This window comes from Schistocerca cancellata, unplaced genomic scaffold, assembly GCF_023864275.1.
Source record: "Schistocerca cancellata isolate TAMUIC-IGC-003103 unplaced genomic scaffold, iqSchCanc2.1 HiC_scaffold_717, whole genome shotgun sequence".
Lineage (NCBI taxonomy): Eukaryota > Metazoa > Arthropoda > Insecta > Orthoptera > Acrididae > Schistocerca > Schistocerca cancellata.
Genome location: NW_026046728.1, coordinates 45700 through 60007, shown reverse-complemented (window position 1 = coordinate 60007; position 14308 = coordinate 45700). Strand labels below are relative to the sequence as shown.

Below are 14308 nucleotides of genomic sequence, written 5' to 3'. Positions count from 1 at the left end.
TTTGCACATTACAAAGTTGTGGTAGGAATAATAGAACTAAATAATAAGCAAACTCCAGATCCAGAATGGATGCATTCACAGATACTCCAAAGACTAGCATCACAGATCACCCTATACTTACCAGAATTAATATATGATTCCTTAAAGCTAGGCACGCTATTTACAGTTTGGGGAACCATAATTGTAGGAATCATCCAGAAAATGCAGGCAAACTTTCCTCAAAAACCAGAATGGCTAAGGTGCACAAGCTACTGTACAGCTGCCTCCAGGCTTCGAGTGCTTCGGGGCCTCGGCCCACAAGATGTTGGTCTTAATGAAAGGAAAGCAACAGTTGATGTAGTTAATGAAGCTCCGGAAATTGTCAAAAACATGCAAAACAAAGATGCCACAGCCATCGCGAAAGATGCCACAGCCATCGCGAAAGATATTGCGTATGCTTTCGACAAACTCTGAAACTAGCAAATACTGCAGGGCATCAGACAACTCTAGGTGCTACAATCCTTAGACTATTGCAGGTATGCAGTAGTAGAATGGTTTGTGGGCATGTAACAAGAACAACGTTATACTATTGTATATATAACAATTTTTTCTTCTGATTTTGGTAAATTAGTGTAATCGATATTCAGTTTTCATTTCTTTTCTTTTCATGTCATTGTGTGGAGGAAACTATAAACAAATTTCGATGTGAATATTAATGTTTATGTCAAATTGCAAGCAATATTATAACAAAATGGAAATGTAAGAAATGTTGAAACTGTTGTAAGATGTAAAAGTTGTACTTGTGCGTATGGTCCATACGTAGGCAATGTATTGGGATATGTGGAATGCAAAACCTTTGGTGAATACCCTGTCTGTAGGGGAGCGGTAAAAGGCGGATGGCAGGCGAGCGCGGGAAAATGCACACAGGCGCTGCACGGCATAACGGGCTCAGCAGTAGTAGTCTGAGTTGGGCTTTGATCTGAGCAACACGTTCTGGATCGAGGAGGCTCTCCTGGAAAACGTGATTTCGTTGAGCCTCGGATGTGCCGTTTCCGACGACTATACAGTATGGCAAAATTCCATAGGCACGAAATGGAAAAATATTGCGACGCTATGAAGAAGTAAAATGCCGATGCATCAAGAGCCATAGCTGTGATTGTATGTGTGCTCTGCGCCTCACCATTTCGCCGCCCGCCAGCCGCCACATCGATACGAACAGGTTGAAACATTTAGTACTGTATTCATGTTGACCAGTGTTACTTTTGTTCCTGACTGGTCAATAACAACTTAACTTTTACCAGAACTGTCCTATCATTTAATTATCATCACTAACCTAGACAGGGTCCCTTCTACATGTTGTGCAATCCGAGTGTCCCGAAATGAAGGTTTAAAGTTTATGTCAATAATAATTATCTGCAGACCTATCTATGTTAGAATGATGTTTAAAGAACTTTGTTGTTAATGAAAATACAGGCAAATAATATAGGTCTGACAAAGTTGGAAGATAATTTTGAAATTGGTTTAGTAATGAAGTTTAGTCAATTTGAGACAAAAATAATGGTAGTTAAATAAGCAAGAAATAAGACAAAAAGAGTTGAAACTCATATATTGGAAATCTTGAGTGCTTAACGATTCCATAATGAAAATTTTCAGTACAGTGATCATAACAATTTCAGGGTTCCCTTCCCCCCTTTTTTTTCTTGAATATTCATTTAAATTCTGAAGTGTACTGAACTGATTTGACCAGCAAAGTTAAAGTAAATATAAAACTAAAATTTATTAGTGTTTTACCTTTTTCAAAATTGACGTTGTATGAATGTTTCGAAAGTACTATTTCTAGGGTAACCTATGCCCGATTTTAACCAGATCAGTAGACAGTACGGAGTTTTTAGTCAACATTATGGCTTGTTCATATTAGTAAAGAAAGTGAAATCACTAGTTCAGTAGATTTTCGTGTTCTAAAATTTACCATATTATGCAGTGTTATTGCGTGATGTTTTGTCTGAACGTACTTCAACTTGTACTGGGAAGAAACTCAGTTAATAATACGGTCGCCAGCCTAATTAGGCATTATCAATTTGGTAGCATCTGCTGTGTTGTTTCTTGCCAGTTTTAACGTGTAGTTGCACTTCAGACTTGCTTGACGTATCATTGTTGTTACTGAGTGGGTGAAAGTCTGATTTTGCCTCCATTCAGGTACACGCGGTCAACATATATACCAAAATCCTTTCTTATAAGGTGAAGCCCGTCAACTTACCACAGTTCAGGCTTTAATACGTATCGTGCGCAGTAGCGTAGTGTTACAGGCACTTTTCAACCTGTGCGTAGGCACACTGAGTAATTTGAACCAAGAGAACAGCTGCTAGATGAAGGCAGAGGAGTGGCCTGTTTAGACTGTCAGCTGTGTTTTCGGCATCACCACAGTGGTAACACTGTGTGTGGGGATCAGAACAAACCCAACTGATATTACTACCACATATTGGGCAGCAATGTACCGGTTAAAGTTGATTAAACTAGACTAGACCATGTTGAACTAATCAACTGTGCATCCACTAACCAGTACCAACTTAAACTCTGAAAAATGGAGACCTGGGAAGGTGATTAAAATGCAGGCAATAAGGAGCAACAAGTCTGTATATTTCTCCCCACATCTCACACGAGGTTAAGAATCAAACATGTCGATCTGAGCTCTGGCACACTGCACTTCTAAACTGGAAGCTGACATTACCACAAGCACTTCAGCTGCATGAGTATCCAGAGACAATGTTTCACATTTAAAAAATTAGGAATGCCTTAACACACAGACCTATTCTGCAGGAATTAAAGAAATTTCAGATACCACTGACAGGTACACAATGTAAAAACCGAACATTAAATATATGAAGCCATGACCTCAATCAATAGAAGCAGCTAACCAAATTGGGAGACTAAATTTCTAATACAACGTATCAAGAATCCCTACACACTGTGCCATAATGGTTTTTTTTGTGGTTTTAGGGCGCACAACTTCAATGGTCATTAGTGCCCTGACTACTCTAAGAATGCACCGCGAGGCACAAGTTGACAACAACAACTAAAAGGGAAAACACGATAAAAGACAGACAGGCATAGGATTAAAAAACAACATCATCATATGTCCTTAGCGAGGTTTGTCAAATTGATAAAACAAAGAACACGAGCAGCTGCTCGTGGGTCATCCGCTAAAATGGCATCGAAAGTACTTGTCAGGTTAAGATCCAGGCCCAGTGTGTTAAAACCTGGACAGGACATTAAAATGTGTCGAACCGTCAGCAATTGCCCACATGGGCAGAACGGCGCCGGCGCAGCCGTCAGCAGATGGCGATGGCTGAACCGGCAGTGTCCAATTCTTAACCGGGCCAAAACTACCTCCTCCCGCCGAGAAGGGCGTGAGGAGGACGTCCAAGCCACGGGAAGAGGTTTTAAGGCCCGAAGCTTGTTGGCTGTAAGGGCAGCCCAATCGGCATGCCACAGCGACACGACGCGCCGACAAATAACCCTGCTAAAATCTGACGAAGGGACACAACAAGAAGCTGTCCGAGGCTGGAGGACCGCAGCCTTGGCCGCGGCATCTGCAGCTTCGTTCCCAGGGATACCGACATGGCCAGGAACCCACATAAAGCTAACCGGAGAACCGACGTCCACCAGCTGCTGAAGAGAGCGTTGGATCCGGTGCACGAAAGGGTGAACCAGGTACGGATCACTGAGGCTCTGGATGGCGCTCAGGGAATCTGAGCAGATGACATAAGCAGAATGTCGGTGGCGGCAGATGTAAAGAACAGCCTGGTAGAGGGCAAAGAGCTCAGCTGTGAAGACCGAACAATGGCCATGGAGCCGGTATTTGAAACTGTGTGCCCCGACAATAAAGGAACACCCAACCCCGTCATTGGTCTTAGAGCCATCTGTATAAATGAAAGTCCTGTTGATGAACTTCGAACGAAGTTCCAAAAAACGGGAGTGGTAGACCGAACCGGGGGTGACCTCTTTCGAGAGCGAGCTGAGGTCAAGGTGAACGCGGACCTGAGCCTGGAGCCAAGGTGGCGTGTGGCTCTCCCCACTCTAAAGGTTGCAGGGAGTGAAAAATTAAGGTGTTTAAGGAGGCGACGAAAGCGAACTCCAGGGGGTAGCAGGGCAGAGACATACAACCTGTATTGACGGTCAAGAGAGTCGTCAAAAAAGGAACGATAAGACGGATGGTCGGGCATTGACAGTAGCCGACAGGCATACTGACAAAGCAGTATATCGCGCCGGTAGGTGAGTGGCAATTCGCCAGCGTCAGCATGAAGACTCTCTACGGGACTGGTATAAAATGCTCCGATCGCAAGTCGTAAACCCCGATGTTGTATGGAGTTGAGGCGGAGTGAGATGGATGGCCATGCAGAGGAGTATACGAAGCTCCCATAATCCAGCATGGAGCGGACGATCGACTGATATAGGCGAAGTAGGACGGTTCGATCCGCTCCCCACGACATACCACTGAGAACACGGCATTGCGACAGCTACATCTGTTATGAACGAAATAATTGATCAACAACACAGGCACTGCCTCATTGTTTTATCTCCCCACATCAGTCAATGGCTTTCAATCAAAGTGTTCTCCCCAGTACAGAAATTGATGTGTGTATGAGTACAGTTAGTGATGCATGAATGATGACATTTTGGAAGTTTTGGTCTGGCCATGAGTTGTGCATGCATAGGGAAAGTGGCTAAGGCGAGCACTCGCGTAATGCGGGAAATCTGGGGTCGAGTCCAGGTCCGGCATGAATTGTCACTGCCAACATTCTCTTATGGACTTTACGGCTGTCGTACTCGCATCTGCAAAAGCATTTCACGCATTTCATAATGGCTGCAGCCGCTGCAGTGCATTTTTCTTTGGACATGCACAAATTCACAAACGAACATTGTGTTGGTCTTCGTAACAACACAGCCACTGCAATACTGTCAATGATAATACACTGATGTGACAAAGTCATGGGATACTTCCTGAATTATGGTGGACCTAGACATGGCAGGGACTCAGCAAGTTGTCAGAAGTAGCCTGCAGAAATGGAGCCGTGCTGCCGCTACAGCCCTTTATAATTGCGAAAGTGTTGCCACTGACCTCTCGATTATGTCCCATAAATAGTCCATGAGATTCATGTCAGGTGATCTGGGTGGCCAAATCATCCGCTTGAGTTGTCCAGAATGTTCTTCAAACCAGTCGCAAATACTTGTGGCCCAGTGACATGGTGCAATGCCAGTCACAAACATCCCATCATTGTTTGGGCAAATGAAGTGTACATGAATTGCTCCAGATGGCCTCCCCTAAGTACCCGAACATATCGATTCCCACACAATGTTCGGTTCAGTTTAACCAGAGGACCAGTGCATTCTACATAAACACAGCCCTCACCCCTATAGAGCCAGCACAAGCTTGCATCGTGCCTCGTTGACAACCTGTGTCCATGGCTTCGTGGGATATGCGTCTCACTCAAACCCTACCGTCAGTTCTTACCAACTGAACTCTGGACTAATCTGACCAGCCCACAGTTTTCCAGTCATCTAGTGTCCAGCTGATACAGCCACGAACCCCAGAGAGGCAATGCAGGCGATGTTGCGCTGTTGGCAAATACACTCGCGTCGGTCTTGTTACCATTGCCCATTGGGGCCAAATTTTGCCACACTGTCCTAATATATGTGTTCTTCATAATGTCCCACATTGATTTCTGTGGTTATTTCACACAGTGTTGGTTGTGGTTGGTTGTGGTTGTCAGTTAGCACTGACGACTCTATGCAAATGCCACAGCACTCTGTCATTAAGTGAAGGCAGTAGGTCACTGTGTTCTCAGTGAGCAGAGGCAGTGCCTGAAATTTGTTATTTTTGGGACACTCTTGACACTGTCGATGTCGGAATGGTTCCAAAATGGAATTTCCCGTGCATCTAGCTTAGTTGCATGATGAAATGAAAATATATCATTATTGTCTCCAAAAAATATTGATATACTGTTGGAAAATGTGACATTGATATATATCATTGTATCGATATCAAAACAGCAATATCGACTGCTGATATTTCAATTTTATAGTATATTTTTCCACAAATTTTCCAAAAATATATGAAGTATTTTTTTAAATTGTAGTAGGACATAATTTTACTTTCACTGTGTGAAGGGGCCCTACCACATTTTGAGCTTTCATCATTTCCAGTCTTTCTGTTTGACACTGTAAAGCAAGTATATGTGGCACAGAACAATTTCGATTCCACTGGGGGTGGTGGTTTGAATGGAGTAACAAGACTGATAAGAAACAGAACACCAGTGGTGTTAAAACACAATTTTTGTGGCAACTAGTGTGCTACTTCTTCGAATCGATATTCTTTAAAAACAGTTGCTGAAAATCGACAACAAAAATGTAAATGTCGAGAATGGTAGTTGCAGTGGGCGCAGACGTGTGAGGGGAAATGCTGACATAATTGGTGGCCAGCGCTACCAACAGTAACTGCAAATCAGTAATTAAAACTTCCGGGCTAAGAGGCCGTGGTCCAATAATAGAAATACTGCAAATGTTTAGATTCACCATGCAATTTTGACACTACAGCTGCTAGGTCGCTGGCATTTGCGGAAATGAAAAAACAGGTAAGGCGACATGAAGTGTATCAGACAAATCCTATATATGCGACAAAACCGAACGATTGACCCATCAGACGCCTTTCATTGTGCCACTTGTGTGGAGTTACCACTTCTAACGAAGTGTTTATCGGCATGCGTGAACATCCAACATTTCGTTTCAATTCTCGCTCTAAAGGAGATGGGCAGGTTGCTACCTTGTTGGTGTACAGAATATGTAGTAATAAATAGATACTTCTACAGCTCGAAAACCAGCAGTATATTTACAATGTGTAGCCGATATTTTTATAGACAGGAGTGCCCCAATATTTTGTCCACTGATAGACACAGGTGCTTCAATATATCAAGAGTCGATTTAAACATTTTAATAAATATCCATATATTGGATACTCCATATCCTTAAAAATATCAACAATCCTAGTCCAGCTCTGACTGCCACTCTGCAATCAAAGTCTGCATATTCCCGTCATGCAGCCATTAAGGCGACGGCAATGTTTGCATGCGAGTCACCTGAGTAAAAGTGACAGCCCAACCAATGCACAGCCCTTTTGTACCTTGAGTGCACGATACTACCACCATTTGTAGACATCGGTATCCCACGACAATCGTCAGCTCCGTGTAATACTTGACCTGTCTTTGCTTGAAGGCACACAAGTGCTTGTTAATCGTGAAACACATACTGTCAGGTCGAAATTATAAACTACTTGCCATTATAAACAGAGACAATAAACTGTAAATAAGTTAAACGTTTTGTTCAAAGTAACTGATGACTTTTCACCCACAAACTAAATACTTTTCTTAACAAAATGCAGTTTTAAATTTAAGTATGTACTCAAGTTGTGGACCATCCACCTCAGGCCACATGTGGAATTGCTGTTTGAGAAATAGATGAACAGAAGGAGGTCCATTGGATGATATGCAGTTGCATTGTATGGCGGTTCGATGGCTCATATCATCTGACATAGTTGCAGTTCACTACAGACTGCATATCTCATGCAGTTCACTACAGACTTCATTTCTCAGTGCTCTCCATAGAAAGTAATAGAGGTGAAATCAGGGTAGCTTGCCTGCTGATGTGCTGCAGCATTCCATCCTGCCCAGAAGTCAGGAAACTTTTCATTTGGTGGTTGCTTTACAGCAGGAGAAGATTCTGGGCAATGGTCGTGTTCAGACCACATACACTGTCAGTTATCCAGTGGTACTTCATCTGGAAGAATGGGCAGAATGTTTGTAAGAACATGTTCATATGTACTTCCATTTAACCTTCCCCCTTTGATGAAGTAAGGTCCTATCATACCACACCATACATTCACAATTCAACGTCATTAGTATTGTACCTGATCAAGCCAGCATGGATTTTCAGTGTCGTGTGCAGGCACTGCGGATCAGATAGATATAATTGTATGCTATGTTCTAAATAATGTCCTCGACTGTCCCTGATGTACTGACAGACGGTAGGGATGGCATTTATGTGAATATGGGGTGCGAATGACACTCGTCTCCCACATTCCTATCAGTACGTCCCATGTTACTGTGTGAACTGACAGGCGTCGTAGCTGGAACAGCGTCTTCAAGTGCTCTGTCAGCCACAGTCTTCGTCCTTGTCCTCTGTGTGATGCTGGAGCTCTCTGTTCGCACCGGTGACCTAATTATTCGTGCAAGGCTCTGGCGCAATGGACAATGATGAAAAGAAGACATTCCTGTTTCAACAGAATTTCTTTGACATCCTCGATATAGGAAATGGAAATGTTGTGTGGCTAGGGCCTCCCGTCGGACAGACCGTTCGCCTGGTGCAGGTCTTTCGATTTGACACCACTTCGGCGACCTGCGCGTCGATGGGGATGAAACGATGAGGATTAGGACAACACAACACCCAGTCCCTGAGCGGAGAAAATCTCCGACCCAGCCGGGAATCGAACCCGGGCCCTTAGGATTGACAGTCTGTCACGCTGACCACGCAGCTATCGGAGCGGACTTCCTCAATATAAAATTAGCATGTCTGACTTCTCATTGGTGTACATATCTGCATTCGAAGAATACTGAAGCGCAAAAGCCTCGCATATAGACTTGGCAGTTTGTGCTAGTTCTACAGTGCAGTCAAGTAAACAGTCAGGCTAGGCTGCACCACTGTAAGTGACCTTTCAACTATCTTTTGTTCATGATGCAGTGTTGTCTGTCAGGTGAGTGAGTGAGTGAGTGAGTGAGTGAGTGAGTGAGTGAGTGAGTGAGTGAGTGAGTGAGTGAGTGAGTGAGTGAGTGAGTGAGTGAGTGAGTGAGTGAGTGAGTGAGTGAGTGAGTGAGTGAGTGAGTGAGTGAGTGAGTGAGTGAGTGAGTGAGTGAGTGAGTGAGTGAGTGAGTGAGTGAGTGAGTGAGTGAGTGAGTGAGTGAGTGAGTGAGTGAGTGAGTGAGTGAGTGAGTGAGTGAGTGAGTGAGTGAGTGAGTGAGTGAGTGAGTGAGTGAGTGAGTGAGTGAGTGAGTGAGTGAGTGAGTGAGTGAGTGAGTGAGTGAGTGAGTGAGTGAGTGAGTGAGTGAGTGAGTGAGTGAGTGAGTGAGTGAGTGAGTGAGTGAGTGAGTGAGTGAGTGAGTGAGTGAGTGAGTGAGTGAGTGAGTGAGTGAGTGAGTGAGTGAGTGAGTGAGTGAGTGAGTGAGTGAGTGAGTGAGTGAGTGAGTGAGTGAGTGAGTGAGTGAGTGAGTGAGTGAGTGAGTGAGAGTGCCCACTCTGCCTACCCACCTACGTCATGAGATGCTTCTGTGCGCTCTTTCAAAGTGCTGTACCACAGCACATGTTTTAAATCAGCAGTGACCCAGTGTGGAGACACATCCTGGCAGTGTTTACTGCTATGTAAATGAGTTGACACTATCGCAATGCAGCAGACGACTGCCCATTCCTGAAATGCAACATTATGGAGTAAATTACATTAACATGGGAACAGGAATCAAAAGTCAGGGCTCCCGTATATGTTACAAATATAAAACCGAATGCCTGTTCCACTGAATGTGTGTGTCTACAACTTCCTCCATAATTGGCATATATATTCCGTCTGATATGATATTAAACAAAAAACACTGCAGGTATACTGGAGAATTTAAGGCTTTCCTTTGATGGGATGCGTTGAAACGCGACAATTCTTGTGACACGAGTTGTGCTCAAAAGTGACGGAAAACTTGTTCTGCGTGTTGTACAACTCATTTGCATGACTTTGTCAAGTTGGTAAACATGTCTCTAAAGTATGTGTACACCAGGCATATAGGATATTTAGTGTGTTGTCAGATGTTGACAGGGTTATTGGTGTGTTAGTAGTAGTGGTGATTATTTGTTTAATGTAAAAGCGGTTAGTGCATTTATATTACATGTTGTTACAAGAACGGAATGAAATCCATCAAGGTTTTATAAATATTACATACTGCTTTTGGTGACTCTACCATCAGTAAAACTAGTCTTTATGACTGATACACATGTTTCGAAGATGATGATTACGAAAACGTTCATAAAAGAAGACGAAACAGGTCAAACATCATATCGTGAAACTTAACAATCAATCAAATGGTTCAAATGGCTCTGAGCACTATGGGACTTAACATCTGAGGTCATCAGTCCCCTAGAACTTAGAACTACTTAAACCTAACTAACCTAAGGACATCACACACATCCATGCCCGAGGCAGGATTCGAACCTGCGACCGTAGTAGTCGCGCGGTTCCGGACTGAAGCGCTTAGAACCGCTCGGCCACCGCGGCCGGCTAACAATCAATCGTCTGTGACAATATTCCAGATGGCCAACAACAGTCAAAAGTGAATGTCATGTTTCTCACAGTGTTCTTAGATTTCAACAGTTTAGTGCACCATGACTTCCTGTCACAAGGTGAAATGGTCAGCAAGCAGTACAACTTTAAAACTCATCGCCAGTGGCCTGAAGAAAAAAAAAACCTCCAGATTTGTTGTGGAACAAACATCTCTGCATTGTGATAATGCACCTGCTTACAATTCGTTGCGTGTTCTTGCACGTTTGGCTACAAACCATACTGTAGTCATGCCCTTGGCACCACGATCATCCCGTGTGAAATTTTGTTCCGAAAAATTAAGACAAACCTTAAAGGCCTGTCTTTTTCATACACAGATCATATTCGAAACACATCCCTGAGAGATAAGGGTTATCTCATAGAAAATTCCAGAATTGTTTCAGTAACTGGTTCAAACACTGGAATAAATGTATAACATGTAATGGGAAATATTTTGATGAAGACATTGATGTAGACTAATACATAAACCCAGTAATAGATCCAATATTCACCGCTGTCGCTTTCAATAATGTTGTCAGTGTTGGCACCTACGTTTTGTTGACAGGCTATGACATTGTATTTCAGTACTTAGGAAGAAAACACAAGTAACTAATCACATTTCTAAGTATCAGAAGGGATTGCTGCCAACAGAAGTTAGCGTTAGAGTTGTATTCGTGTGGAGGTCAACCATTGGTTACCAACAGGATTCACAGGTCAAAGGAGGTGACTCTTTGGAGTGAATTAGGAGAAAGTTACAGCTCATTTGGTAATGAGATGGAGTGAACCAATTTTTAATGGGAAGTTGCTGCAGATTTGTATTGTGGGCTACTGGTAAGTATCTGTCAGCGATACGCTGATAGATCTGTATCGTAGAGGGGAGATTTCTAGATTTGTAACTTCTTGTTAAGCAGAAGTGTATTCATGACTGGTCACAGTTTTACGTCTGTGATGGTTTTTTCATTTGGTGTCGAGTGTTTATAGCAGAGTGTAAGAGTGTTGTTTTGTGCAGGTTGCTTTCCGAAGCAGAGAGAGGGAGGAGGCTGATAGAAGCAGCCAAGGAGGGGGCGGTAGAGCAGATGTGCAGGTTGCTGGCGGCAGGAGCGGAGATGGGGGTGAGGGACAGAGCGTGGTACAGCCGGACTGTCCTGCACTGGGCAGCAGTCTGGGGCCATGTGGGGGCAGCAAGCTGCCTCATAGGGGCCGGTGCGGAGGTTGACGCCAGGGGCAGCAGGCAGACGACGCCCCTACACTTCGCTGCAGCAAATGGCCACACGGCTCTGGTGCAGATGCTACTGGATGCATCTGCTGAGCCAAATGGCAGAGATGACTTGGGGCTTACGCCACTGCACTTGGCGGCAAGGGGGGCCAGACAGGGGTGGCGGTTGAACTGCTGCAGGCGGGAGCTGTCAGTGTGGCCAGGGATGGCGAGGGGAGGACCCCTCTGGACCTCGCCATGCAGAACAACGAGCAGCAGCTGGTGGAAATGCTGCAACAACGCTGATGTACAGCATTACACAAAACATAATTAGTTATACCACGTGTCTTAGTCATAAATAAAGAATACAAAAAAATGATCTTTTGTTCACTCATTTATACCTAACATTTCGTGCTGCATATCACTACTCCGGTAACACATGACAACTGCAACAATCAGAGATAGCTGTAAACTAACATGAGGAACCCTTATTTTGAGGATTCACTCTGTAAAATACTTCGATAGATTTTTCAAAATCTCAACAACTGAAAAACACTCCATTATTAATAAACACCACCTCTGTCTCATCACATACAACATATTCAAGTTACTTACAAGGATACAGACAGTACCTATCATGACTGCCTGCATTTTGAAATATGAACACAGAGAAGAGGTTCTTTTAAAGCATCAAGTGATGTGAAAGACTCAAAGTGTTTAAGTCGGAAATGAACTGGCTGAATTGAGCATGTGTGGTTGCTTTTACTATCTTTCTTTCATAACACAAATCCATTTCCAACAGTTTCTACAATTTTTATCCAATACTCTAAAACGCAGTACTTTTACAGTACAAGCAGAAATTTTTTCAGGGAGGGGGGCATAATGTATCACTTTTGAGATATCATGCCTCCAGAACTCTCCACGAAATGATCGATGTCGACTCAGTATTTGTATTTATTATGGGTAAATTACTTTGATACTTACAAGACGGGCTTGACTCAATTACCTTCTTCGAAGTAAACCTTTGTGTTATTAATAGGATTCTGGACACAACACTTTTCTGAAGTTGACGATCTATCGTTTTATCATTCTATGATAGCATTCAACATGTGTTCAAGAAAATGACCAATAAGTTAGGAAATAAAACTGCAATATATTTAGAAAACATTTTTATCAAGTACCAGTAACAATAGTGAAAATGAAAAAATTGAAGTATTAAACGATTAGAAATGAGAATAGTATTTGTTATAAGGAAAATGAATCAGTCAAAGAGCCTTTGAGTAATCTTTCAGGAAAGTGATAAAGCAGAAAATAAATTTTAAGGCATAGTGGAATGCACAAGGCATTCTGTTACAACATTGCTCCAGAAAGCGCTACATTTAGCTACTGCTGATTCATTACGAAACCCGTGACGCAGACTTCGGTTCCACGACAGCGGTTAAATGCCTCATACGCAACTCCACAGCAATATTTCAAAGAAGGCAGTAAAGGAAGTCGACATGGCAGACGAGAGGCTACTTTCATTTCAGTCTTTTGATGATCCAAGGTAAAATGGCAAGTTTATTGTTGCGGAAGGCAGACCGACTTACAACTGAACGAAGCCCGCGCTCCATAACCGAATGCCTGGTGTCACATTTTTTACGGAGAATATGACGACTTCTACAACATTATTTCAGTGGTACAGGCTGGCGCATGAAAAATCGGCCCCGAGTACGTGACTGCTCATTGTCGCCCACCAATCGTCATCTACTGTTTCGCAGTTGGGGCTCGCATTGGCTTATTTGGTATTTCTTTATTGCCTAATTATTACATGTTTATCTGTTTATTGTATCTGCTCGTAACGGGCTTAGTTGGCGAGCAGTCTGTAACAGGGGCCGCTTTTCAGTGAGTGACCCTATACTATTTCACTGCGATCAGCCATGTAACGCTTGAATTGGCTACCACGAGACGTTCTGCAGAATCACAGAAATTACTTCAACAAGTGTGTGAGTTCTGTAATGAATAAAAACTCTGTACTCCAGAGGGGAGGCAAGTGCCCCCTCTTGGCGGCTTCCATCCTTCAGTCACCTACACTACTGGTTTTCAATTTTTCTTAAGAACCGTATACCATGCACAAATGAACGGTGAACGAATAAAGATGAATGGCTTCCAAAAAAGAACAATCACCAGTGAACTAGTTCGGAAGGATGAACGGGTCTGTCCATCTCTACACAGCACCCAGCAGCCGTGTACCGTGGCAGGGTGGCTCATTGATGCGTTTCGTGGCAAATTTTACTTTTAAGATTGCCGCATTACTGAGAACCGACAATGAAATTCAACATCTCTTAATATTTTCATCGTGCAAAGAACTGAGGGGTAGGGGGAGGGGGAGCAGCTAGGTAAGAAACACGGTATTTGCTCAGTGTTGGGGCCTTACGACGACTGTCGTTTTAGAACGCATTTTAAATTTACGAATTTATGTTTCGTTGCCATTTTATTGAAACGCTCGCAAGTTGAAATCTGCAAGTGAGCTTGTGTGGGTGGATTTTGTTCTCTCCGAAGAGTAAAAAAGCAGCGAGCAGAGCTAAGTGTAAACTTCGGCATATTTGTAGCTGCAGACTTGTGAAGTCGTGAAAATTTACGTCGGAGGGCACAGAAGTCTGGGAGACTAATGTTGCTATGAAATTAATAACGCACACGTCACACTGCGGGTGTGTTGAGTTCTGGCTGTAGCCGAGTTTCCACACTGTCGA

At 43.3% G+C, this 14308-nt stretch overlaps 1 protein-coding gene across 1 annotated transcript in view; it reads left to right on the top strand.

Annotated features, from left to right (window-relative positions):
- The window catches only part of LOC126141535 (ankyrin repeat domain-containing protein 65-like), a 46837-nt gene extending 34955 nt beyond the window's left edge, over window positions 1–11882 (top strand). Inside the window, exons 2-3 of the mRNA XM_049915248.1 lie at window positions 11391–11661; window positions 11742–11882. Coding sequence (XP_049771205.1) covers window positions 11391–11661; window positions 11742–11882 — 412 coding nt within the window. The remainder of the gene's footprint in view (window positions 1–11390; window positions 11662–11741) is intronic.
- Window positions 11883–14308: the final 2426 nt, after the last annotated feature.